The sequence below is a fragment of the Corvus hawaiiensis genome, chromosome 24, assembly GCF_020740725.1.
Source record: "Corvus hawaiiensis isolate bCorHaw1 chromosome 24, bCorHaw1.pri.cur, whole genome shotgun sequence".
In the NCBI taxonomy this organism is placed as follows: Eukaryota; Metazoa; Chordata; class Aves; order Passeriformes; family Corvidae; genus Corvus; species Corvus hawaiiensis.
In genome coordinates this window covers 6,854,154-6,877,844 of record NC_063236.1, presented here as the reverse complement: position 1 = coordinate 6,877,844, position 23,691 = coordinate 6,854,154, and the positions used below count along the sequence as shown (strand labels likewise).

Sequence of the window (23,691 nt, the reverse complement as noted above, 5' to 3'; positions counted from 1 at the left end):
ATTTCCTCCCTTCTCTGAGTGAGGGAGGCCAGGGAGGGCAAACAGCCCATCAGCAGCTGCTGCTTCCCCAGCAGCTCAGGGCAGCTCTATTTACCACGAGCGTGGTCAGAGCGTTTCCTCTCGGCAGGGCGGTGCCCAGCTTTCCATCCACGGCACAGCAGCTCACAGGAATTCGGGTCGGTTGGGCTAAGAGCAGTAAGGGAAAAAAACCCACAACCCAAAAATAATAATAAAAAGAGAGTTGATGTTTTCATCAGGGAAGTAGGAAGTCTTCTGGAGCCCACACTCCTGTTACTGGTGAGTAACAGAGAACAGCACATGGAAAAAATTCCTCAGATCTCTCAGCCCATCTCCCTACAGATAGAGGATCCCTTTGATGCAGCACAGTCTTTGTTTAATTAAGTTTTCAAATCCCAGGCCAGAGGATCCCCCTTGCCCTAATGAAGCTATTTGCACATTTGCTTTGCTTTTTGTTCCCTCCCCCAGTTCCTTCTTCCCCCTCAACTGGGCCTCCAGGCTTTCTCTTCCCTTTTCTTTCATGCTCTGCAGCAAGCCATATTCCCTTCCTCCCCCACCTGGCTCCCCGGGGAAAGGACTGGAAAGCAAAACAAAGGAATCACTCCCTGGGAAACTATAATTGGCACAACCCTCCTGCTCCAAAAACTCCCGCTGAAGGTGAGGGAACAGCGAAAGCCCCTCCCATGCAGAGACCAGGAAAAGCCGGAGGGAGGGAGCGAAGGCTTTGAAGCCAAGGCTAAAACCGGTGATGGCTCCGAGAATGCCGTGAGGGAGGCCCCGAGGGGACCAAGCTCTGGTCAGCCCGAATCCCTCGTTACTTCCCTGGCAGAACGGGCTCCTACTCCACCCTGCACTGCTCAGGGCTCTCACAGAGGTTAATTTATCCCAGCTAAACACAACACCTGGGAGTGCTGGTGGTACAACTTCCCCTTGTGACACGAGCACTGACCCCATTACAGCTCGGAACATTTCCTCCTGGGTGTGTGTGGCTGGCGTTTAAGTGGGCAATTGACACATTTTATGTTTTCTTTAGAAATATTATATCTCTCATGGATACAGGGTAACTCTGGCGAAGTCCGACCTCCCAGAGATGTCACAAAGTCACGACCATAGTTATTTTGACTTCTCCCGAGTCCTTGGGTGGAAGGAAATTGCCAGTGGAAGGGCGTAGCCATGGCAGCGTGGTGTGACCACCAGAACACGCTCCAAGTGCCCCTGTGCCAACCCCACGTCACCATCTCTGCCTGTGGTCACTCAATTGATGTTTTTCCAGTGGAGATGCCGATAACTGCATCCACTGAAAACCCATTGTACACTGGAGACTTGAAAAGTTCATGGATGAATTGTCCCAGATATTTTACGCAGGACTTTGGCCAACTCTTATTAATCCTTCAAGATGTAACCAAGGGATTCACGGTGGATAATTTGGTGTAACCACAGCGTAAATGACTGGAGACTCAGATGTGAAGCCGGGCCCTGATTTACCAATATTTAACAAATGTCAGCTTTAATTGGTGACACACTCTAATGGGTGACACTCTCCTTAACAATCAGGACTCAGGTAATGAAATCAGGAACGTTTATTGGGTGTCTCAGAAACAGCGGGGCTCAGACAAGCCGCCTTGAGGAACATAATGAAAAGCAATTTGGTGTCCATGGAAGCTGCGAGAGCAGACGAGGCTGCGAAGCCCTGCAAAGGGCCTGTCTCTGCAGGACAACGTGTCTGCATCCACCTGAGCCTGGGTTTATCAGGAACACAGCCCTGTGCCTATGGGAAAGGAATCCACCGCTTCTGAAAACACTGAGCAAATGATCTTTCCAATCTTCCCAGGGTATTGCTCCTCAGAGATGACAAATACATTCACTGTCCTTCACTTCGAGAAGCAGGAACTGGTCCCCTTAAGGAGTTTCAGCCTAATGATCCAGCCACATCCTGAGTATCCAAATTCTACTGAAATTACCTGGTAAGAGATCATATAGTGAATATCAAATCTTATGTGGTGTCAGCTTGTAAGGTTTCAAAACATACAAGAATTTGGCTTTTTGCCTGTACTACCACTTGCACTTTTATTGTTTAGTGAGTTTCTCCCATTTCCAAGATTTCAAATAAATTTCTTTACTGTACATACAACAGATTTAAATGAAATTTGTACTGAACATTAAAATCCAGTAGGATCTTATTTAGGTTGCCCAGAGAAGCTGTGGCTGCCTCATTCCTGGAAGTGTCCAAGGCCAGGCTGGACAGGGCTTGCAGCAACCTGGGATAGTGGAAGGTGTCCCTGCCCATGACAGGGGGAGGGATGGGTGAGCTTTTAGGTCTCTTCCAGTCTAACCATTCTGGGATTCCATTATTTACCAGCTCCTGAGATTTTTCTGTGAGTAACTTGTTTCTGCCGACTGTGAATTGCAGGGGTCATCCGTATTATTAATTTAGATTCCTCTTACCCAACTCAGGGTCCCACACCTGAGCCATAAGGACAAGAAAGGAGGAAAATCTATTTCCACACCAGAGACACTTCCTGATCAACCCAGGAACAGTTGGATATCCCTTGTCCATCATCTTAGGAAAAAAGAAAGCTGTGTTAGAATCAAAGGTTCTCACAAAAAAGGAGAGACTGCAAAGGAAGGAGACACTGCCTGCAAAGCTGTGATCCTTTCCTTAGTCACATTCTAAAATCCAAGATTTATTATTGCTGGACCTGTCTCATTTCCCTGACACAAGGTCTTAGTCACAGAGTGCTGTAGAGCCCATTCCCATTGTTCCTGAGCTCTGGACTGCTATAAAAGGCGGCCAAGGGCACTCAGTGTCACTGCACTGGAACATCACCACGGGGCTGGCAGGAGACTCTGCAGGTCAGGACTTCACTGGGATCCAAACAACACCATCAGTAAGTGGATAATGTTCCTTCTGTGACTGGGAGATGCTTTTAATTAATGTGTAGTTTACTGATCACAGTAGCAAAGTGTCATTTCTCTACTGTGTCTGAGCAGTTCTGCATCAGCATAACTCAAAATATCACTCAGCATTTCATACACACATCTCTATGTATATTTATGTGCATGTATCTGCATTTAATACAGATGTTTTTCATCAGAACTAATATCCACTTGTTATTTTACATCTAGTTTGATTTCAATGTATTGCCTAAGAAAATTACTCACAAATTACTGGGACAGACTTATTAAGAACAAGCTTGTTACAAGCAAATATAGAATTGATGTGTATTTATGTTCTATTAATGTATGATTTGCTTTTTTATCCAGCCACTGCCAATATTCAAGTTAGTATGAAGACAAGTTGTTTGAGCACATGCTGAGTTTTTTACTATCCCAAATTTCTTCTGCACAGAAAGAATTATTCCTTCAAAAAATTATACAGGAACTTGTCTTTACTATTTGTCTTACAGAACAATTTAAATGCTGCAACTTTGTTTTGCTGTCCCTCCAGGTTTTGATGTAACAATTAATACAGGATTTTCTGGTAAATGAATAAAGGGCTAGGCTGGAGCCAATCCTAAAGCAGGGTACAGTCATTAGTGCCAAAAATGCAGAAATTTTAGGGCTGGAGCTGGCAATAAAGGCATGGTGGGGTTGAAGGGGTGGGTAGGTGTGGGTGTACCAACGCCATGAGCAGACGTAGAGCTGGATGAAATTATAACTTAGACTAAAATATTCATCTCACAATTACATCTTCTAGTTGTCCTTTCCCTAAGCCAGAAAGCCACTTCTTTGCAGAAAAGAAATCCAGCATCAGTCTAATACAATCCTGGATATTTGGGTGTCAGCACTTGCCCTACTCATGGAAAAGGCTGTGCTATTGAAGGCCCAAAGCCCAGGGCTGTGAACACCTTTTAACTTGATATTCCTGCTCCAGCCTTAAATACCTTTTGAGTTTCACAATTTTCAGCAATCCTGATCTTTGTGTCAAATTGTGTCAAATGCTGTGAAGTTTTTATCAGGAGGGTCTCTTCCAAGTCCTGAAATAATTTCCTGTGCTTGCAAATGCACAGGAGTTCAAAATGTTGTATCAAGAGGCAACAGTGGGAAAGGAGATTTAGGACTATAAGCAAGGAAATGTAGAAATATCCTGTGAATCCTATCTGTCTTTTCCTGGTGTTCCCTGGTCCACAGGCCTGGGATGATGTGGGAGGTCCTGGGATGTTTTACCACAGCACAGTGCTCCACTCTCAACCCTGCTTAAAGGCTGAAATTCATTTTGTCAGGTGAAAGAAAGAGCAGAGGAAAAGATTTCTGATCACACCGTCAGCTTCTGGTCCTGTGGAGCTGATTTAAAGAAGAGAGAAAATGTTCCTGCCCCAGAGATCTCTGCAGACAGTTACATTTTTGGCAATTCTTTTTTTTGCCTGTTTTGCAATGTGTCAAGATGTTGAAAAGTAAGCAATAATACCTTTTTACTTCATTGACATCATTAGAAATCTGCTCACTTTTGATTTCATTGGCTGTGTTCTGCACTGCTCTTGGCTACTCCAGGCATAGCAGAAGAAAAATTCAATGTATTTGATACAGCACCATTTTACCTCACCCTCCCTGCAGTATAAAATTAGACCAATTGCATTTTTAGATGTGTAACATGTACCACATTTCAGTTGTCACTTTTAAACGCAGCATAGCAAATCACAGAAGGATGTTCAACATAAGCCATGGAGATGGCACATGCTGAAATTCCATATTTAGGTTCCCAATCAGATCCAAATCTGTGGTAGGAGCCTATAGCTGCAGTTAGATCTTATCTAAGCAGCCTGGAATCCTGAAATATTTGCATCTGAGATTTAGCTTGCCCTCCTCAGTCAACAGTTGACTCAAAAATGTTGGTGGATCTGAAGAAAATAGGGGTTTAGTTTTATTTCACGGACATCAGTGATTTCAGGTAAACTACTCCCGAGTTACATCTCTGGAAGGAAAAAAACAAACCCAAGAGTCCTGTAACACTGAGGTGATGAAAAGGGAACTTTATTCTTCTATTGAAACCTCTGAAAAGAATCTAAATTTGGGAAAGACCAAACCCCTGTAAGAGCTCCTTAAGTCTGCTAGAGCCATTTTGTCAATCTCCCCAGTTTACCTTCTTTAAAAGAGAGGAGATTCAAGGTACACCTTGGGAATAGCACAGCATTTCAGCTTCCCATCTGCAGGAGTCTTTAGGCTTCCTGACAGACTGCCGCAGCCTGAGGCACCTCCAGTGCTCCTTCCTCAGTGCAGAGAAGCATCTGGCATGGGTGGATGCAAAACAGCATCTCCCGTCCCTGACTCCTCGTTCCTTCCCTTGCAGCAGGAGGGCAGTGACCGAGCACCAGCTCATGCATGACAAAGGGAGGGCGTTCCAAGGGCAGAAGCGCCTGATGTGGCTCCACCACGCCCTGGGGGCCGTGCACACGGCCAGCAGCAGGGATATCCCCCTTCCAAATGCCAGGTGGGATGTGCAGAGGAGCCAAGATCCCTCAAATTTCAACAGCATCGACAGAGACGAGGCTTCAAGCCGGATGAAGCAGCTGCTGGAACTGACAGAAGCTCAGGGCTTCCTCCCGTTAAAGCAGCTGGATGGGAAGATCCCAAAGGGTAACTGGAACCCACATGGCCTGTTTGACCCCCTTTGATTAATCCCACAAGTGTCAGCCCAGCCGTCTGTCCCTCGCTTTACACGCGTGCTGCTGGAGGGAACAGCTCCAGCGCAAAGGTGAACAGCAAAATGAAAACCCTTAACTGCATTCACTCCTCCAGGTGTTCACAGAGACCCTCATACAGAGCAGGCCCTCTCCCATCTGAGCCCTGTGACTGTGAGATGGGTCCCTCTCTTCCCTCGCCAGGGCCCCCCCTCCCGTCTGTCTTGGATATCTTAGGGATGCTGCAGCCTGTTGGAGCTCCGGCAGCTCACACGCAGCAGGAAGTTTGGGTCATTAACCTGCATATTCACAGGCTCATTCACAACCTCATGTTTTGACTCCTGAAGAACTTTACCTTTGAATACAGGTTCTCCTTCATTCACAGCTGCCTGCAGTAATTTCACACTCTGCTCTAGTAATGACTTTTCTTATACTGTAGTTACAAAGGGTTTTTCCTGCTCCTTCAGCATGCAGACTGTTTTAAGCATCTTGGACCCTCAGTTTCTCCTCTGTTTTGCCAGGTAGAAGTTGGCAGTGATCCCCATTCAGCCAAAGCCCTGGACATCCACCTTGTTCTGCAGGTGGAAGAGATGAGAATGAGCTTTCAGGGTCCCCATTTGAGCCTTTTGTTCCACACTTCATTTCCTTTCCTCAAGTGAAATCCTCTCCAAGAGCTCCCACAGCAGCAGGAAAACAGATTCATGAGGCCACCCGTGTTTCCTGAGGTACCACTGGGTTTTGCTGTTCACCTTTGACAACAAACTGACCGTCTCTGTCTAAGCAAAGCAAGGTCCAGTTTAATCAGTCTTTCAGAAATGAAATCTGTCATGTGTGTTACAAATATATCAGCATTTTCATCGTGTAGGGTCTCTACACACTATTTTAAATCCTGAAATCCCTCTGTTGCTGATAGACTTCAACTGTGCTGAATGCAGTTCTCAGTGATTAAAATGTTGTCAATAATAAAAACCCTTCTCACCCTCTTAATTGCACTTACTTTTTTTTTTTTTTTAAGAAATGTAAATAAAATGAAGCAAAATGACATTTTCCCTATGTCTCCACACATTTGGGATGAGTAAGGGATCATACTTCTTTTGTTATGGCATTCCACACAGCTCCCTATTAGGTTCCCAAGGCCAGTCAAACCATTATTGAAACCAATGGTTTCAGACATTCCCAAAGAGGTGGGAGGGGAGAGATGAAAAGGTGTTGTACAGCCCAAGCTGTACAATGAGTTTGCTGAGATGGAATGTGGGAGCTCTTCCTCATCAGAGTCAGGGGATGGAACCCCGGCGACCTGACTGTGACAGCTCAGACCTCTGGGAAATGGTCATGTCCTGCCCAGCACACTGTGGATCAGCCTCTCTGTCCTTGTAGATGCAGTTTCCTCTGGGACTGAGGGGTTTTTTCCTCGATCCCTGAGAGGCAGAGCTGACTTGGTGGCCCCTGTCCCTGGGTACGCCTCGCTCCTGTGGGCATTGGGTGATGTGTATCACCTCTGTGGGGATGGGAAAAACCAATCTCCCCTCGACGGTGAGCCCAGGCTGTGTGCTGGGAGGCTGCACCACTGCGGAAAGGAGGGAAGTCGGGAAGGCAGCAGGACAGGGCTTCCCAGGCCTGGAGGAGTTACCCCAGGAGCATCCCAGAAACACCGCAGGCAGGCCGGCACCCCAGGGCTCGCAGCGCTGGTGCCTCTGACAGGACCCCGGGGAGAGCAAGAGCTGATGTGATGCCAAGTGCGGGGCTGCACCCGCCGCCCCCACGGCTGGGTCCCACCAGCCCTTCAGCTGCGCCCGCGATCCCCGCTCCCCGCACCGCCGGGACGGGCACGGAGCCGCAGCCGCGGAGCTCCGGCGCTCACGCCCCGCACGGAGCCGGGGCGCGGAGCGGGGCGCGGAGCCGGGGCGCGGGGCCGGGGCCGCGGAGCCGGAGCGCGGAGCCGGGGCCGCGGAGCGGGGCGCGGAGCCGGGGCCGCGGAGCCGGGGCGCGGAGCCGGGGCGCGGAGCGGGCCGCGGAGCCGGGGCGCGGAGCCGGGGCGCGGAGCCGGGCGCGGGGCCGGGGGCGCGGAGCCGGGCGCGGAGCGGGGCGCGGGGCCGGGGCGCGGGGCCGGGGCGCGGAGCCGGGCGCGGAGCCGGGGCGCGGAGCGGGGCGCGGAGCCGGGCGCGGAGCGGGGCGCGGGGCCGGGGCCGCGGAGCCGGAGCGCGGAGCCGGGGCGCGGGGCCGGAGCGCGGGGCCGGGGCGCGGAGCCGGGGCGCGGAGAGGGGCGCGGGGCCCGGCGCAGGCGCTGCCGGCGGGGGCGGGCGGGCGCGGGGCTCCGCCCGGGCGGGGCGGGGCGGGCGCGGGGCGCCTGCGCTGCCGTAGCGGTCCCTGGGCCGCCCGTCCCGGCCGGGTCGCTGTCGGTGCGGGGGACGGCGGTAGCGGCGCGGGGGCTCCGGTGGCCCCGGTCCCGAGCCCCCCACCCGCCTCTCTGCAGCCGCCTCGCCGGGACCCGGCCCCGCCTGCAGCTCCTACCGCCCCTCCCGGGGGCTCCGGGTAAGCCGCTCCCTCCTTGTTCCCACGGGCGACCCCCGCCCAGCGCTCCGCATCCCCTCCCCGCTCTCCTCTTTCCCTCCCTCCCCCCCGGCCCTTTGCCGCTCCCAGGGAACGGAGCGGGGCGGGGGCGGCCGCCCGGCGCCGTCGGGTCCGGTGGGGCGGGGGCGGCGGCGCTGCGGGCCGGGGTCCGTCCAGCGGCGGGTGCCCCTCCCGCGGGGTGGCCGCGCTGCGGGCCCGGGGCCGGCGGGGTTCCCCGGCTCCGCCTCTGTTGGTGGCTCGGGCCCCCTTTGTCCGCTCCCGGGGATGCTGCCGGGCCCCTCCGCCGGTCGGGCCGCGGGGCCGCCACGCCGGTGTCACCTCCCCCCTGGTCGAGCCCCGGTGCGGGGGCGTCCAGCCCCGCTCCGTCCCGCGGTCCCCGGGGTGGTCGGTGGGATCTGAGCGCCCATCCCCGTGGAAGGGACCCCGAGCACCAACAGGTGGTTTGGCACCGATACTTTCTCTTTTTCTCCCCTTCCCTTTTTTTCCCCGTACCTCCTTCTGTCAGATAATTTTCCCGGTTTGATCTCTAGGAAGTGAGAACCGCCCATGGCTTTTACACCTCCCGCTCACAACCGCAGGGTGCGACCCCCCATTTCTGGGGGTGTAACCCCATATCCAGGCGTACTCGCAGACTGTGACCCCCCCACTCGTGTGTGTCACTCTGAGCTGCTATCATAAAGCCATGATTCCACCTCACATAAAGACATAATTCTATCTCAAAAGCCACCCAGCTGGAGATCCTCACCAGCTCCCGTCCCACGAGGAATCTGTAAAGGCAGTGCACACGTAGCTGCTGTCTGGGAAGGAGGTGGTTTGCAGGGCCCAGTGGTGACGCCTCATAAAGATCTGCAAAAAAGTGGCCAGAAAGAGTCATTCGAGTGTGTTGGCAGTGCCCAGGGTTGTAAAAAAGGGAAGTGTCTCACCTATTTTGTCTGCAATTTCTAGTAATAGTTGCAAAACTCTGTTACCTTACTGTGAGTTACGTGGTGCCCAGGAGAACCAGTAGTTGTAGATTTGAAATCTTTTTTTTTTTAATGCATATCAGGAAACAGAGCTGGGGTGTCAAATATACTGAAACTGCTACTGGTTGGGGGTGCCACACACCAATATTTACATACTATATTCTCAGAAATAGAAAGGAAATTTGAATACAAATATTTTTCTTAGAAATAAATGTGTCAGATATTTACACTAGGGTCTGGATTTTTGGCTATTTTTTAAACTACAGCTTGCTCAAAGGCAGGGATCCTCTGGATTTGGCCAAATTTCTGTGTGAAAACATCTAGTAAAAGTGCTTAAGGGCAACTAAATGCCCATTTTGCTCCTTCCTCAGTTGCTCTCTTATTGGGATGACTTTCAGGATTTAGATAAATTTCACAGCAGAAGAGCCAGTTGGCAACTGGTGGAATTATTTCTGCAGGGGTTATGGGAAGAATAACTCATGGATTAGATTTTTCAGTGTGATATTCCTGAATTTTGAACATTCATTAAAGATATAATGTGTTTGGAGCAATAAACTTGCAGTACTGGCTGAAATTGTGGTTTTTGAGGCAACATGTTTCTTAAGTTTCCTTCCCTTTAATTTTCAGATCAAAAATGTTCAAAACAGGAAGTTTGACTTGCACCTTTTATTTTGTAAGACTTTTCCCTACTTCTTTAAGACCGATGATATTTGTTGTTAAAATCTGAACTCTGTGATTCAGCATCACTTAATGGGTTTGGGCTCTTGCTTGAAGATTTTTTGTCATTTATAATGTTTGATGTTCCTCCCTTCTCCTTTCCTACCAGCCATGGCCATGACTGGCCCCACGCCGTGCTCGTCCATGAGTAACCACACCAAGGAGAGAGTTACGATGACAAAGGTGACGTTGGAAAACTTCTACAGCAACCTCATTGCCCAGCACGAGGAGCGAGAGATGAGGTAAAAATCCTTCTTGTTTCCCTTCCATACTGGATAAGAGCCAAAATTTATATTGAAAGAATTTAGTTTTCTTGAGCCAAAGCAAAAATAATAAAATCACAGATTGGTTTGTGTTGGGAAAAAAAAGCTCACCCTGTTCCATCCCCTGCCATGGGCAGGGACACCTTCCACTATCTCAGGGTGCTCCAAGCCTCGTCCAGCCTGGCCTTGGGCACTCCCAGGGATCCAGGGGCAGCCCCAGCTGCTCTGGGCACCTTGTGCCAGGGCCTCCCCACCCTCACAGGGAGGAATTCCTTCCCAATATCCCATCTAACCCTGCCCTCTGGCAGTGGGAAGCCATTCCCTCCTGTCCTGTCCCTCCATCCCTTGTCCCCAGTCCCTCTCCAGCTCTCCTGGAGCCTCTTTAGGCACTGGAAGGGGCTCTGAGGTCTCTCTGGATCCTTCTCCTCTCCAGGTGAACACCCCCAGCTCTCCCAGCCTGGCTCCAGAGCAGAGGGGCTCCAGCCCTGGGAGCAGCTCCGTGGCCTCCTCTGGACTCGCTGCAGCAGCTCCAGGGCTGTGCTGGGCCCCAGGGCTGGGGCAGCTCTGCAGGTGGGGTCTCACCTGGGCACAGGGGCACAGGGGCAGAATCCCCCCCCCCCCACGCTGGGGGCTCAGCCCAGGGCTCAGTGGGCTCTGGACTGGGGCATGTCCAGCTTTGCCTCACCAGCACCCCCAAGTCCTTCTCCCAGGGCTGCTCCAAATCCATTCTCTGTGTTTGTGCTGGGATTGCCCTGATCCGTGTGCAGGACCCCCAGGAAGATGGTGGAAGGAGGGGGTGTTGTGAGGAGTCCCTCAGTGCTGCCTGTGACTGACCTGAACCTGGGGCACCTCTTTAAGTTCCCCAGTCCAATACAGCAGTGGGCTGGACTGAGCTGTGTGACTTCCCTTTGGCTGGAACCCTCTAATTTGCTGAATACCCTCAAGTTGTAGCACTGGGACTTGTGCTGTTGTCCCAGCTTGCCACGGAGTCTGTAACCAGAATTTGGAAAATGGTTCAGTGTTGGTTTGGCTTTGCTGCCAAAGCCATAATGAGCTCCCTGAGGAGCTCCCCACTGCCTGCTCACTACAAGAGCTGCAGAAATGAGGAAGTAATTTAGAAATAAATATTAACTTGCAAAGATATTTTCTTCAAAGCTTCAAATGAGTAAAGAGAGATTGAGGTCCAATTCAGGCAGAAAAAAATATCACTGATTTAATTCCTTCCTTTCTCTTCACACAGCTCTTGCCTTTAAAATTTATTTCTTATTATGAGCACTGTTGTGTACTCCCCAAATCTCTTTTTTTTCTTCTGTTTAGGATCAAGACTTTGTCTGAACAAACAGACTGGACTTTATGAGTTACATGTTTTTTGTAACAACAGATGTCTGTGGGTGTGTAATGTGGAGTTTAAATGGTGTTGACACTGTACCCTGAAGTGCAGATTGAGCCTATTAGGGATATTTGGGGGAATTTCAGCATGGCTTTGGCATCACTCAGTCCTGCTGAGCCATTGAATTCTGTGTATTGCACAGACTTTTGCTGCTGGAGTTGCTGGTTTGAGTGTGGATTGGGATGACTGGGCAGTGCTCCCTGGTACTTGAGCAAAGGCAAAGCAATTTCAATGTGCCCGATTCTGGAAGTGATAACCTCAAATATTATCACGTCGCAGCAGCTGCAGGGAGCCCCAGGAGACAGGAAGAGGATCTTGCAAAGAATGACTTGCAGAAAGAGAAGGAATGTTTTAGTACATTTGTAATGTCCCAAACCACCAGTCCCAGTTCAGCCAGCTGTTAATACAACTGGCACTGGGAAAAAGGTTCCAGAGGATAATCATTACAAGTGTCCCCTGAAGTCATTCCCTTTCTGAAGTCTTGCTTCCTCCTTTCTCTTCTCCCAGATAATCCTTTTGTATTAAGGCTGTAAATATTTCTGATTCTTTAAGGGGGAGAACATGTGCAGACAAGTTTCCTCTTCCCAAATATTTTGAGTATCTCAGGGATTAGGAAATCTAAAGTAACTTTTCTCATCTTGCATGTGAATAGTTTGAGGTGCAGAGAAATTTTAAATGTGTTTGAATACCAATTCTTCCTGGAATAAGTGAAATTTTGGTGTTCATGTGTTTATTATGGCTCTGGCCTGAAGTGACTTGCCCAGCTGTCAGAGAGAGACAAGAACAGAACCCAGATCTCCTCAATTTTTATTTGTGTGCAGCAAAAATGTACACTTGAATAACTTGTGAAACTCAAGGCAGGTTTAGTTTATTAAAATCAGAGAGGACAAGGTTGGAATTATAAAATTGGATAGTAGATTCTTTGAAATTAATTTCCTGTCTGAGTCTCTCCTGTACATCCTTACACTTGTAACTTGCTGGCACAGGCCAGAGGCTGTGGATATGTGTACCTTGTTAAGAAACAATATTAATGGTTCAATCTGGTTTTTTTTCTAATTTGATTTAAAAAGCAAGGTTAATGATTCAACCTTTATTTTTCTAATTTGTCTCTGCTCTAGACAAAAGAAACTAGAACAGATGATGGAAGAAGAAGGCCTAAAAGATGAAGAGGTAATGAATATGGAAAAACTATCTTAATGCTTAAATACAGGAAATTTTCTTTTCTAAATGGAGATCTGGGATCTTTCCTTGGAATTGCTGTGGTCCCTATGGAACCCACCTGCAGAATTTTCACTGGGGTCTCTTAAACTCTAGAAAAGAATCAGGAGGTCGGCACATGCACAAAAGGAAACGGAGTTCCTTCGCCTGAAGAGAACCAGGCTTGGACTGGAGGATTTTGAGTCTCTAAAAGTAATAGGCAGAGGAGCCTTTGGAGAGGTGAGTCCAGAAAAAAATGACTACATGTGTTTTTAAGTGGCTCTGGTGTTCGGTAAAGACTTGCTTAGTTTATACAAGCAAAAAGTAAATATAACAAGCACAGATTGATTTGAGCTGAACGGTCACGTGCAGCTGGGTTTTTATGTAATAAATGCTGGTTTGAGACATCCTGTGCTTTCAAGGAAACGGAATGAATTTGAAAAGGACCTGATGGGCAGCTAAATACAGGTTTGCAGTGGGTTTTAAAGGTGAATTTCTGACGCTGGACTTAGGGAGAGGTGGAGGGCCCTTGCAAAGTCTCTTCTGGTGGCCTTCAGAGAAGGGGCTTGGGACCACCTGCTTTAGGTGTGAATCGCTCAGTGTCCTCTCTGTTAAAATAACTGCAGCTCTTAGAATTAACAGGGCTTTTTGCCATTATATATTATTATATTTGCACCATATAATGCTTCTTGTATTTTACAATCTGAGACGATTTCATGAAATGAAAGCCAAGGCCTTGACACCCAACTTTGTCAAGAGTTCTGCTGGGAATGCTGGATTTGATCCAATCTTTGTGTGCCCCCAGGTGCGACTGGTCCAGAAGAAGGACACGGGGCACGTTTATGCCATGAAAATCCTACGCAAAGCTGATATGCTTGAGAAGGAGCAGGTGAGGAGCACCCCGAGCAGGAATTGTACCCTGGATCACTCTGGGAGGTCGCTGTGGTGTGTGCAGAAGAGGAACAGGCATCTGTGCTTTACGTTTAGTAGCTAAAAATTCTGGGGTTTTTTAACCTCTGTTCTTGTAAAGGAAATAAATCAGAAAAATCTCTGGATTCACAAGGACTTGTTTTCTAGTGGGCTCCTTCAACACAAAGTCCTGTGCAAATGATTCAATGCAGACTTGAAGGCCACTGTTTTACTGCATTTATGACTTACAGGATCAGATATAAATATCAAAGAGATACAACTGCTGGAATTCAGACTCAGAGACATAAAGCAGCAGCATTTAACATTTTTAAGGCTTTCCTTTGCTAGTATTTCTGGATATATAATGATCTGGCACAATCATTTGTTGAGCACTGGGATGGAGCTCTTGTGTTTTCATAAAGAGATCTAATGGTTAGGTATATTTGTAAAGAATTGAGATTTTTGTAGACAGGATTTATATAATAGGTAGGTTTATATATAATATAAATAATAATAATAATAGATAGGTGTATATATAATAGGTATAAAATACATGTACATAATCAATCATATGCTGAAGTTCTGACAGTATTTCTGCCTTTGTGCAGAAGTTTGACTGCTGTCTTCTCAACATTTGATGCTGTTCAGAATAATAGTTGAACTGCCTGTGAAATAAATGCATTTAATAAAACTAATCCAATGCACTGTGTCTGTCCAGGTTGGCCACATCCGTGCGGAGCGGGACATCCTGGTGGAGGCAGACAGCTTGTGGGTTGTGAAGATGTTCTATAGTTTCCAGGACAAGCTAAACCTCTACCTGATCATGGAGTTCCTGCCTGGAGGTAGCTCTCTGGAATGCAAGGGCTGCTCCCCTTTTGTTTGGGGATTGCTAATTTCTTCGTTACAAATGCAGTCTGGGACTGGAGTGCACGTGGGTGCCCTGCAGTGGTGTTTGGACTGTACATCTGTGAGGAACAAGATTTCTGCTTTGTGGGGTACTGAGGTGTTTGGGCAGGCTTGAGGTTTGCTGTTTGGGTCTTTGAGCTAGAGGTATTTAAACTTGGCTTTAATATTCTTCTAGTTCCTACCCTAGCTGTGCCCTGGCTGTCTATAGAGTCACAGCATATCCAGGTTTGGCAAGCTCTAACCTGCTGGTTTTAGCTGAATGCAGCAGAAATAGCTTTTTTTCTATAAAAGTCTTAAAAATTAGTGGGAGTGGAGCCCGTGTGTTCACCTCTGGGGGGTTTCCAGGTGACATGATGACACTGTTGATGAAGAAGGACACTCTGACAGAAGAGGAGACGCAGTTCTACATCGCTGAGACCGTGCTCGCCATCGACTCCATCCATCAACTGGGATTCATCCATCGGGACATAAAACCGGACAACCTCCTCCTGGATAGCAAGGTATGGACTGGCCACTGGCTGGGGAGGAGCAAACAGGCCTTGTGATTGTTCATATTGACCTGAAGTGGTGTTGACAGTTGTGGAAGAAGATGGTGCTTCTTTATTTAGCCCTGTTCCTTCCAGCTTTTTAGGGCATCTCTGCCAAATTACCGGGGAAAATTCCCAAGCCAGGAAAGACTCCAGCTCCACTCAGACCTTCAGCTCTTCTGACAGCTGTTTAAACTATTTTTGGCTATTTCAGATGCAGTTTAGAGCACGTGGTTTCAGTTCCCTCTTAGGCAAAGCTGTTTCCCTTTGCTCTCACATCTGTTACACTCCCACTTGCCAGCTCTGGTTGTACCAAACGTGAAGGACGTGGCTGTTCCAGTAGCCAGGCTGAGGATGGAGGATGGAGAATCTCCCTCAGGACCAGGGTGTGTTCCTGAGGGCTGGCCAGGCTACCTGGTTATTGCAGGCACTTTGCACAAAGCCTGATTGTTTCAGTATCCTCCTATTGCTCACTCCAAGTTTGCCTACAATCAAGCTTGCTTGGAAAGAGTTAGCCAGCAGTAAATAATGACTTTCCCACCACCATATAATGCACTGTTGGAATTACTGCAGAATCCCAGAATGGTTTGGGTTGGAAAGGACCTTAAAACTCATCCAGTACCACCCCCTGCCCTGGGCAGGGACACCTTCTGCTATCCCAGGGTGCTCCAAGCCCTGTCCAGCCTGGCCTTGAACACTTCCAGGGCTGGGGCAGCCACAGCTTCTCCAAGCAGAGTGTCCAGTTCAGGATGTTTACATCTAGACATGAATACATTTAGAACTTTGAAAAGGATGTATACTATATATATTATATATACACTTCTAAAACTTGCACACAGTCAGTGTGGTGATGTTATGCACCAGGACAGATTCAGTCACTGAACTGAGGGTGTTTTTTATCTCCTGGGGCCAATACACAACCCAGGGACTGCAGCTGCCTCTGGAGACGTTTCCTTTCACCCTGAAATGGTTGGGAACTTGCAGAGCAGAGGTTTCCTGCAGTAAATGGTGACTGGGCTTTCTCTGTGGAGTAGCAATGGAAGCATTGATGGCTTCATTCCCTGCACACATCCAGTGCTAGGCTAAACAAGGAAGGCAAAGGACATTGAGGGGCTCGAGTATGTCCAGAGAAGGGAACAGATCTGGGGAAGGGGCTGGAGCACCAGGAGCAGCTGAGAGACCTGGGAGGGCTCAGCCTGGAGAAAAGGAGGCTCAGAGGGGACCTTCTTGCTCTCCCTGACAGGAAGGCACAGCCAGGAGTGGGTCAGGCTCTTCTGCCATGTCTCAAGTAAAAGAAAGAGAGGAATTGGCCTTAAGTTGTGCTTGGGAGGTTCAGATTAGATACTAGATTTTTTTTCATGCAGGGGTGGTCAGGCACTGGAATAAGTTGCCCAGGGAGGTGGTGGAGTCACAGTCTCTGGAAGTGTTCAAGAGGCATCTGGATGTGGCACTTGGGGACATCATTCAGAGGTGCTGATGGTGGTGTTGGGTTCTCTTCCAACCTTGCTGATGCTGTAATTTGCTATGATAATGTTTTATATTGGTTTTGGATTTTGGGTTTTTTGTTTATTTCTAGGGCCATGTGAAACTCTCAGATTTTGGTCTGTGTACTGGACTGAAGAAAGCCCACAGGACAGAATTTTACAGGAACTTGAATCACAGTCTTCCCAGTGACTTCAGTAAGTTCTTTGGCTCCAAAGGGTATCTGGGTGGTTGCTCTTGGTGCCTGACACAACTGATTTCAGTGTGAGGGTATGGCTGCAGTAGGGAGTCTAATAATGAACTTAAACATCTTGAGGTGGATTTTAATTTTCTGTAAAATAAAAATAATTTCAGTTACTTTAAACCCATTTTCATTTCCAGAAGTTTGTCTCTGAAACAGACTCTGCTGTAGCCCTGTGCATGTGTAATAAAGCAAGAACTCAGTGAGTTGGGAGCTGCTGGCTGGCTCTCAAGTGTTACTGAAATGAATAAACCAGCACAATCTCTGAGTATCCAGGATTATTCTCGAGGGGAATAACTTGGATCATGGAGTTACATAAACCCTGAAAGTGTGGTGTGCTAATGAAAGGCTTGATTAGATGTTGCCTGTATTTCATAGGTTTGGAAGTTGGGAGGTTTAGGTTTGGGGTATTGGCGCACATCTTAAATGAGATCTTTAGTGAAATGGTTTGGGGGTAAAAATATCTTGGGTGACCAGCAGGATTCAGTCCCAGCTATTGAATCTCCTTCAGCTTTCCAGAACATGAATTCCAAAAGGAAAGCAGAGACTTGGAAGAGGAATCGCCGGCAGTTGGTAAGTAGGTTCCACCTGCTTGGAAATGTTCCTGCTGAGGTGTTGCATCCAAATGGAACATGGATTTACATGAAATTTTTAATGCATCTCAGAGTTCTGGACAATCCTGAAAGGAAAAGATTCAGGCACTTTTTAAAAAGAAGAGGAATGACTCTAGTTTGTCCTTCATCCATCTGCTGAACAGCTGGTGACATATGTGCTAGAGACAGCACTGCTGTAATTACTTACATGGAGAGCTGAAGTCTCCCAGCCAAAACTATCAGTTCTTGCCACTTCCAATCTAACAAAGGGCTGCTGACCCATTCCAAGGTGTATGTGGACAGTGATACCCTTCCCCATTTTCCTGATGCTATTTTAAGACTCCTTCACATGAAGATGTTGATTTTGTCTCTATGTATCTTGGAAGAAAGGCTTTAAACACCTTTGCTAAGGGTTCTCAGAGACAATCTGGTGTCTTTCTCAAAATAACCACTGCTGTTTAAGTTCCCATTTCTGCATCAGGCAGTTTTCCCTACAGATGTGTAACTGATGGTCTTTGTTCCAGGCTTTTTCTACGGTGGGAACTCCAGATTACATTGCTCCTGAGGTTTTCATGCAGACTGGATACAACAAGCTGTGTGACTGGTGGTCCCTGGGGGTCATCATGTACGAGATGTTGATTGGTAAGGGACGTGCAGGGCAGGGTTGTAGGTGGGAATGGTGGAGCAGGACATCAGCTGTGCTCATAGAATCCCAGACTGGTTTGGGTTGGAAGGGACCTCAAAGCTCATCCAGTGCCACCCCCTGCCAGGGGCAGGGACATCTTCCACTATCCCAGGTTGCTCTGTGTCTCATCCAACCTGGCCTTGGACAATTCCAGGGCTGGGGCAGCCACTGCTTCTCTGGGCAGCCTGTTTCTGTGCTTGGGGTCAGCTTCTCACAGCATCCACTCCTTGCCTGGTCTGTCAGGTGTGTTCTGACTTCAGGAATTATTTTTGCTTGACCCAAGATTATATTTTTGTTTCTTTTCAGGTTATCCACCATTCTGTTCCGAGACTCCTCAAGAGACATATAAGAAAGTGATGAACTGGAAGGAGACCCTGACATTTCCTCCAGAAGTTCCAATCTCTGATAAAGCAAAGGATCTTATTTTAAGGTGCCAGCCCCATGGTTTGTCAGTTAATACAGCACTAATTTTCTTGTCTTGTCTCTGTATTCTGTGCCTCTCATGGCTTGTTTCACATGGAAAAACCCTGATGCTACAAACTGTTACATACATGCATCAAATGCTGAACTCCCTTTTCCAATACTTTAGTCTCTCAGGCCATTTAGTGGTTCCCTGACTAAATTGTGCTAAAAAGGAGCTCCCATGGAAGTGCTACTACTCTGGCAAAATGTTTCTGCCCCTTATTTTGCCTGCAAGCTTCTCATGGAAGCAAGTTCAATCCTTTTGACAGAGCTGACTTCTTACAACAGCAGTGATTTTGCCTTTGTATGTGCTGGAGCATACAAATGCACCCCAGTGCTTGCTGACTCATTTGTACTTCATTATCTATTCTCAGGACAGAAATATAAATGTCTGGCTTTTTAGGCTTTATACGTTCTGCTCTACTCTGGTCCTGAAATAGAAAGGTCACGTTATCCTGTTGTGAAGGAATAGCACATCTTAACTGTGGCATTGGACACGACATTCCTAAACATAACTTTGTGTGTTGGTTTTGCTGTGGGAGTTCTTAGTCTGCTCCATTTATCTGGTAAGAAACTGTAGCAGTATCAGTTCAGAAAGCTGTTCCATTTCTGGATGGAATGCTTTCGTTTTCATTCTCCCTTCATTTTCATTCTTCCTTCCATCCCAGATTTTGCTGTGAATGGGAGCACAGAATTGGTGCATCTGGTGTGGAGGAAATAAAGAGTAACCCATTCTTTGAAGGGGTTGATTGGGAGCACATCAGGTAAGATGCTTTGCAGAAAAGCAACTGCTCTTCTCTAGGGACTGCTGAGGCCAGCCCTGGTCTGCAGCAGGGAGCAGCTGACTGGCATTTATCATATCCAGCTGTGGGTGAGAGCCTTTTGTTCTCTACCTGAAGCTTGCTGAGGTTTAGGTACCTTCAGTCTTGATTCTGTTAAGAAATGGAAGGTGGCTGAATCCTGCTTTGTCTGCCTTTGAAATCTCAATGCTCCATCTGCTCTTCTTGGCAGAGAGAGACCTGCTGCGATTTCAATAGAAATTAAAAGCATTGATGATACCTCAAACTTTGATGAATTTCCAGAATCTGATATCCTTAAACCAACAGGTAAATGATTGTTTGATTATCTCTGTAAACCTTCCTCTTCTCCTGTAGAATAATCTTTCCTGTTAGTCAGATCTTACTAGATGCTGATTTTTTTTTTATCATGACCAAATAGCTTGGAAGCCTTGTGGTGCAGGAATGTGGGTTCCAGGAGATGCAGGCTTGTAAATGATGTGGGAGTTGTCTGAGAAAGGGCAGCTGTCAGAAGCAGTAGAGCTTCCAGAAAGTTCAAATCCCAGCAGGGCCTGGGAGCCCAATGCTCCAAGTTCCCCTCGGTGCTAATTCCTGCTGGCACTTGGAGTAGGAGTAGGGAAGGGTGGAACTGAAGGGGATGTTTTGGTGTGAATTTCTAAAGGAACACAGCATAGTCACACATTTGCTCCTTGAGTTTAAAAACAATCCCAGACTGGTTTAGGTTTGAAGGGACTTTAAAGCTCATCCAGTGCCACCCCCTGCCATGGGCAAGGACACCTTCCACTATCTCAGGTTGCTCCAAGCCTGTCCAACCTGGCCTGGAACACTTCCAGGGATTGGGGGATCCACCACCTCTCTGGGCAACCTGTGCCAGCGTTTCACAGCCCACACTGTAAAAAATTTCTTCTTTCTATGTGGTCTGAATCTACCCCCTTTAATTTAAAACGCTTGTGCCGTGTCCTGTCCCAGCAGTTCTTTCCTGGGGTTGAAGCACGGAGCTGGATCCTGCATTTATGATATTTTTTCCTTTAGAAACATTCTGCCTTATTCCACATCCAGTGTTTTGTATGAAAACAAACTCTGCAGTTCCAAAGGATAATTCCATTTCTTCTGTGTCTTCCCAGTGGCAACAAGCAACCACCCAGAGACTGACTACAAGAACAAAGACTGGGTTTTTATCAATTACACCTACAAGCGTTTCGAGGGCCTGACGGCCCGAGGAGCAATTCCATCCTATATGAAAGGAGGGAAGTAACACAGCTTTACCTGGGACTTCTGAGCCGTGGAATTCTGTTGCTGTACTTTGGGTTTATACCCATAAAAGAACTTGTTCTTTTTTTTAAAGAAAACTTGAGGGCTATCAACTCTTGAAGAAGACTTCAGGACCCTGTTTTCTTACCCAACCTGGTTGTTATTAAGGATTTTTTTTTTTTCCTGTGCCATTGAAAAATTCCACAGGTTTGCATCCTCTCTGCTGCCAGCACCTTTTGCTGCTTCAGGAGCAAGAGGTTTTTTTATATTCTTTGCCAGACTGTCCAGTCCCTCAGGAGATGAGAGCAAACCTTCCCTTTGGTATTGCAAAGCACGGGATTCTACAGGACTGCATCCAGTCCTGCATTAAGTGACAAACTCACTCTGCCAATTCTGCCAGCACTGTTTGCCCAGTAGCTGAGGACTCCAGGACAGAGGAAACAAAGCAATAATTGAAGCTTGAGACACACAACTCTCCAGGAAACTGTCTAGCAGAAGGACACAACTCGGATTGCCTTAACCTTACTTTGTAGTGCTGTTTTTATAATGCTCCTTGGAAACCTCTTCAATAGCACGTCTCAGCTCTGTCGCTGTGGCCTCCAGTTCTGGTGCACTTTACTTTTGGTACTAAGTGACCCTCAAGCCATTTAATATTTTTTCTGAATTAAAAAAATTTGCAACACTTTTTCCTGAATAGAGGAGAAATGGGCCATTTCCTCCACCGAGATTTTGGTTACTGTATGTCAGGATGGATCCATAAACAATGCAGATAAACTACAGCTGGTCACAGAAGTGGGTCTGGAATTAGAGCAGAGGGAGGAAAATTCCATGAACCTGATCCTCAGTGGGCAAACTGTGCACAGCTGGGCCAGCCTGAAGGCTCCCCAGGCCAGCTGCTGCTGTTTCTTAGCCACCTTTAAGCTCTGCTGCATCTTCAGTGGTTTAAAGGCAAAACCCCATCTTCTGTGGCCTTTTTGCTGTTGGTTTTGAGCAGAACAGGATCAGAATATTGCTGATGGAGGCCTGCCTGGTGTTCCCTCCCAGAGCTGCTCTTGCTGTCCTGGCTGTACCGTCTGTACCCGGAGTCTTCCACGGATGGTGCCTCATGGGGTCACTTTAGGGGCAGTGGAACCCACCATGTCCACTCACTGATTGTTGCCTACTCTAATTTATAAAAGTACATTCAGTTCTGATCAGGATTTCTCCAGGAGAGCCCCAAAGTGCCTTTCCTTGCCTAAGCCTCTCTCAGAACATGACAGCATTTTGGGAGGGAGGATTCTGCCTTGGCTGAGGTTTTCCTAATTCCTTTTACTAACCACGAGCTCCATTTTGTGCCCGTTTGTAGTTAACGCTGCACTTCCAGGGGCAGGTGGCATTAACCCTTGGGCCTGCCTGGTTCCAGTCTGGAATTTACAATCAGATATTAAAAACAGAATTCAATGAGGTTTCTAAAAGCATGTCTCAATTCCAATTGTCTTGGATTCCTGCAAACTTCTCTTGGTGCTGAACACTAACTCCGGAGTACAGACAAGACAAAGCTCCAGGGATATCTCACAGGAAGAAAAAGGCTTCCAGGTCTGTTTAGTCCTGACTTTCTTGATTAGAAAATGAAACAAAACGGATTTGTAGTGGAACTTTTTTTTTTTTTACATAGGTGCTTTTAGGGAATGTTTACCTAGATGTTTCTTGACTCGAGTGCCATCCCAAAGGACTGATGGGGGACTGCCAGTACTGTACAGAACTCGTCAGGGTCCTCCCCTCACCACCCCTGTCCTTTTTGTACATGTCCTACGAGTTTATGACTTGCCATAAGCAGTTTAGACAGCAGTTGGATCCTACCAAGCTGAAATGCAAAACTGGCCTTAATTAGAAGTCCCAGGATCTCTGTAGTCAGAAGGGCTCACTTGGATTAATAAGGGCTAATGGGAGGAATGACTGAAAGGATCAGGCTTTTATCAACTCGTCCCTAGATCACCTTCTGCTCCCTTTTGACTTTGCATGAAGGACTGATACCAACTTCTCAAACTGTTCCATCCTTATCCTGCAGTTTCTTCTAGCCATTTGAAAATGTTGCCTTATAAACTATTGGAATTAATAGAAGGCCTTTGTTTTTTTCAATTCCTAACAGCTTAGTTACTGCCTTAAAATAAAAACAAAAATCAAAATCTTTTAAAGCTGCTGCGGATTCAGAACAAATGATTTTGAGATAATAGCTGCATTCTTAGCCCTTTACTGAAAGGGACCAGCATCTTTATTTATAAATACCAAAGATGAGGAAGCTAAACAATTTCAAGTTGTGGTAAGTTGCTGTGAAAAACCAACTGTCTAGTACTGTATATTGTGCATTTTTAGTGCTGTGTTTGAAGTGGGACCCCTCAGGTGTGTCACTGGAGTTCAAGGTGAAGTTTTCAAAGGCACGAGGAGCAGTTGGGTACCTCACTCCTGTTGTCTTCCAGCAGAAGTTGGACATCTTTGAATCCAGTCCTGTTGGACACACCTTGCAGCAGGAGGTTCTGTATCCCAGGTGCATTGTAAGCCTGCTTCCTGTTGCAGTTTTTCACCAACATTAGGGAAAAAAGTGTCTCCTACAGTGTCTCCTTCCCAGGATCCATACTTCACTGCTAACAGTAAGGATTTTGTATGCCTGTTACATCTCCCATGGTAGCCAAACATTTTTACATTTTTCTTGTGTTTAGAGGTTGTTAGTATCTTTCACCTCTTTTTTTTTTTTTTAAGCTGCAGTTGCTGGATTTCTAGAAGTAATTCCAATCTGAATTTCCAATGGATCTGAACATTTTATGCTGCCAGTTCATCTCTGTATCATGCCTAGCACAAAGCTGCACTAAGTGTTTCTTATCACTGTGCCCTGACTCTGCCTTAACCTCCAAGTTGAAAAAGTGTTCTGTAAATATTTAAAAGCTGTTACAAAATTGCACTGTAAAATTTGGCAGGTGGTAGTCCACTTTTTATGGAGCAATCTCGTTGTGTTGTGTAAATAAAATCCTCTTAGTAAACACACTTGGTGGTATGTTGTGTTTTACAAACAGGAATCAGAGAATCCTGGAATGGTTTGGGTTGGAATGGACTTTAGAGGTCCTCCAG

At 47.3% G+C, this 23,691-nt stretch overlaps 1 protein-coding gene and 1 long non-coding RNA gene across 4 annotated transcripts; both read left to right on the top strand.

The window, feature by feature from the left end:
* Positions 1 to 163: 163 nt before the first annotated feature.
* On the top strand, positions 164 to 4,321 carry LOC125337834. Its single transcript, XR_007208138.1, has 3 exons — positions 164 to 297; positions 2,473 to 2,906; positions 4,242 to 4,321. It is a non-coding gene; the product is annotated as an uncharacterized LOC125337834 (long non-coding RNA).
* Positions 4,322 to 7,998: 3,677 nt separating this feature from the next.
* STK38 (serine/threonine kinase 38) lies at positions 7,999 to 23,607 on the top strand. 3 transcript variants are annotated; one of them, XM_048328040.1, is made up of 14 exons: positions 7,999 to 8,168; positions 9,996 to 10,128; positions 12,658 to 12,709; positions 12,854 to 12,976; positions 13,542 to 13,625; positions 14,364 to 14,487; positions 14,897 to 15,051; positions 16,655 to 16,757; positions 17,313 to 17,374; positions 17,919 to 18,036; positions 18,386 to 18,509; positions 19,210 to 19,305; positions 19,553 to 19,647; positions 20,463 to 23,607. In XM_048328040.1, exons 2-14 carry the CDS (start codon positions 9,998 to 10,000, stop codon positions 20,591 to 20,593), a joined length of 1,398 nt encoding a protein of 465 aa, XP_048183997.1. In that variant the 5' UTR covers positions 7,999 to 8,168; positions 9,996 to 9,997; the 3' UTR covers positions 20,594 to 23,607. The 3 variants fall into 3 exon arrangements, 2 of the variants coding, with proteins under 2 accessions (XP_048183997.1, XP_048183998.1); XR_007208143.1 differs by lacking the exon at positions 7,999 to 8,168 and having other exon boundaries at positions 9,979 to 10,128; positions 20,463 to 23,216; positions 23,326 to 23,607; XM_048328041.1 differs by lacking the exon at positions 19,210 to 19,305.
* Positions 23,608 to 23,691: the final 84 nt, after the last annotated feature.

Excerpts from the sequence above, each read along its gene's own strand:
- STK38 (XM_048328040.1), top strand. The coding sequence starts at position 9,998 with ATGGCCATGACTGGCCCCACGCCGTGCTCGTCCATGAGTAACCACACC. Across the intron at positions 12,977-13,541 it reads GCAGAGGAGCCTTTGGAGAG|GTGCGACTGGTCCAGAAGAA; the intron begins GTGAGTCCAGAA and ends GTGTGCCCCCAG. Across the intron at positions 13,626-14,363 it reads ATATGCTTGAGAAGGAGCAG|GTTGGCCACATCCGTGCGGA; the intron begins GTGAGGAGCACC and ends GTGTCTGTCCAG.